We start from the raw sequence: 886 nt of genomic DNA, 5'->3' as shown, positions 1-886 counted from the left end.
CTATGGAGTTAAAGATACTCATATATAATCGTCTCACTTCTGTCCGGGGACCTCCTACGTTTGGGAGAATTCCTCGGAGCGCATTCATCATGCCCAGGAGCTTTGACATGACATTTTCGGCATGGTCTTCGAATTTCCATCTCGAGTCGATGATAATACCTAAATACTTAAAGTTCGGTCGTGTTTCTATTTGGTCCTGACCAATCCTTATCGTTTTCACTAGCGATCGACGACGTACATCGGCCACAAAACAGGTAGCCAGTGTCTTCTTTGTGGCAACCTTGAGCCCAGTTGAGCCAATCCTTCGCAGTACCTTCGCGACCGCGATTTCTGCTCTATTAATGGCCCTCTCTATCGTTCTGCCTCCTGCAACGATGATCGTATCATCAGCATACCCTGTTATTTGTGTTTTCGGTGGCATGGGCGTTTTCAGAACTCTGTTGTACCCGACGTTCCATAACGGAGCTGCAAGAGTCGATCCTTGAGGAACTCCACATAATATGCTCCTTTCCTGAACTTTGGCCTCCGCGTTAATGTACATAATTGTTCTGTTCGACAGGTAGGCTGTCACCATCTCCTTCAGATAGTCCGGAAATTTCAGCTCCTCCATAGCGTCTAATATCGAGCACCATGGAAGAGAGTTAAAGGCGTTAGCTATGTCAAGGCTGATGGCGACAGCTGCTCCATTCTCCTGTACATATGTTTGGATCTGGCTCTTTACTCTGCTGATCGCATCAACGGTGCTCATCCCTTTTCTAAAACCAAATTGCCACGGGGCAATACCCTCGGTGAGTCTATCTAAATGAGATTCTATTCTTCCAGCTATTATTCTCTCTAGCAGTTTACCCGTTTCGTCGAGCAGGCATATGGGCCGGAACGCTGAGGG

General features: G+C 47.2%; 1 protein-coding gene across 1 annotated transcript; it reads right to left on the bottom strand.

Annotated features, from left to right (window-relative positions):
* Window positions 1-313: 313 nt before the first annotated feature.
* Window positions 314-748, bottom strand: LOC108626573 (uncharacterized; the record flags this gene model as incomplete). Its single annotated transcript, XM_018027309.1, has 1 exon — window positions 314-748. A coding segment is annotated over exon 1 (435 nt), but the record flags the coding sequence as incomplete, so codon positions are not given.
* Between the last annotated feature and the right edge of the window lie 138 nt (window positions 749-886).

This window comes from Ceratina calcarata, unplaced genomic scaffold (genome assembly GCF_001652005.2).
Source record: "Ceratina calcarata isolate Rehan_Ccalc_2016 unplaced genomic scaffold, ASM165200v1 scaffold4192, whole genome shotgun sequence".
Taxonomy (NCBI): domain Eukaryota; kingdom Metazoa; phylum Arthropoda; class Insecta; order Hymenoptera; family Apidae; genus Ceratina; species Ceratina calcarata.
Note: the sequence above shows the minus strand (reverse complement) of the source record. Positions and strands in the feature narration are given on the sequence as shown.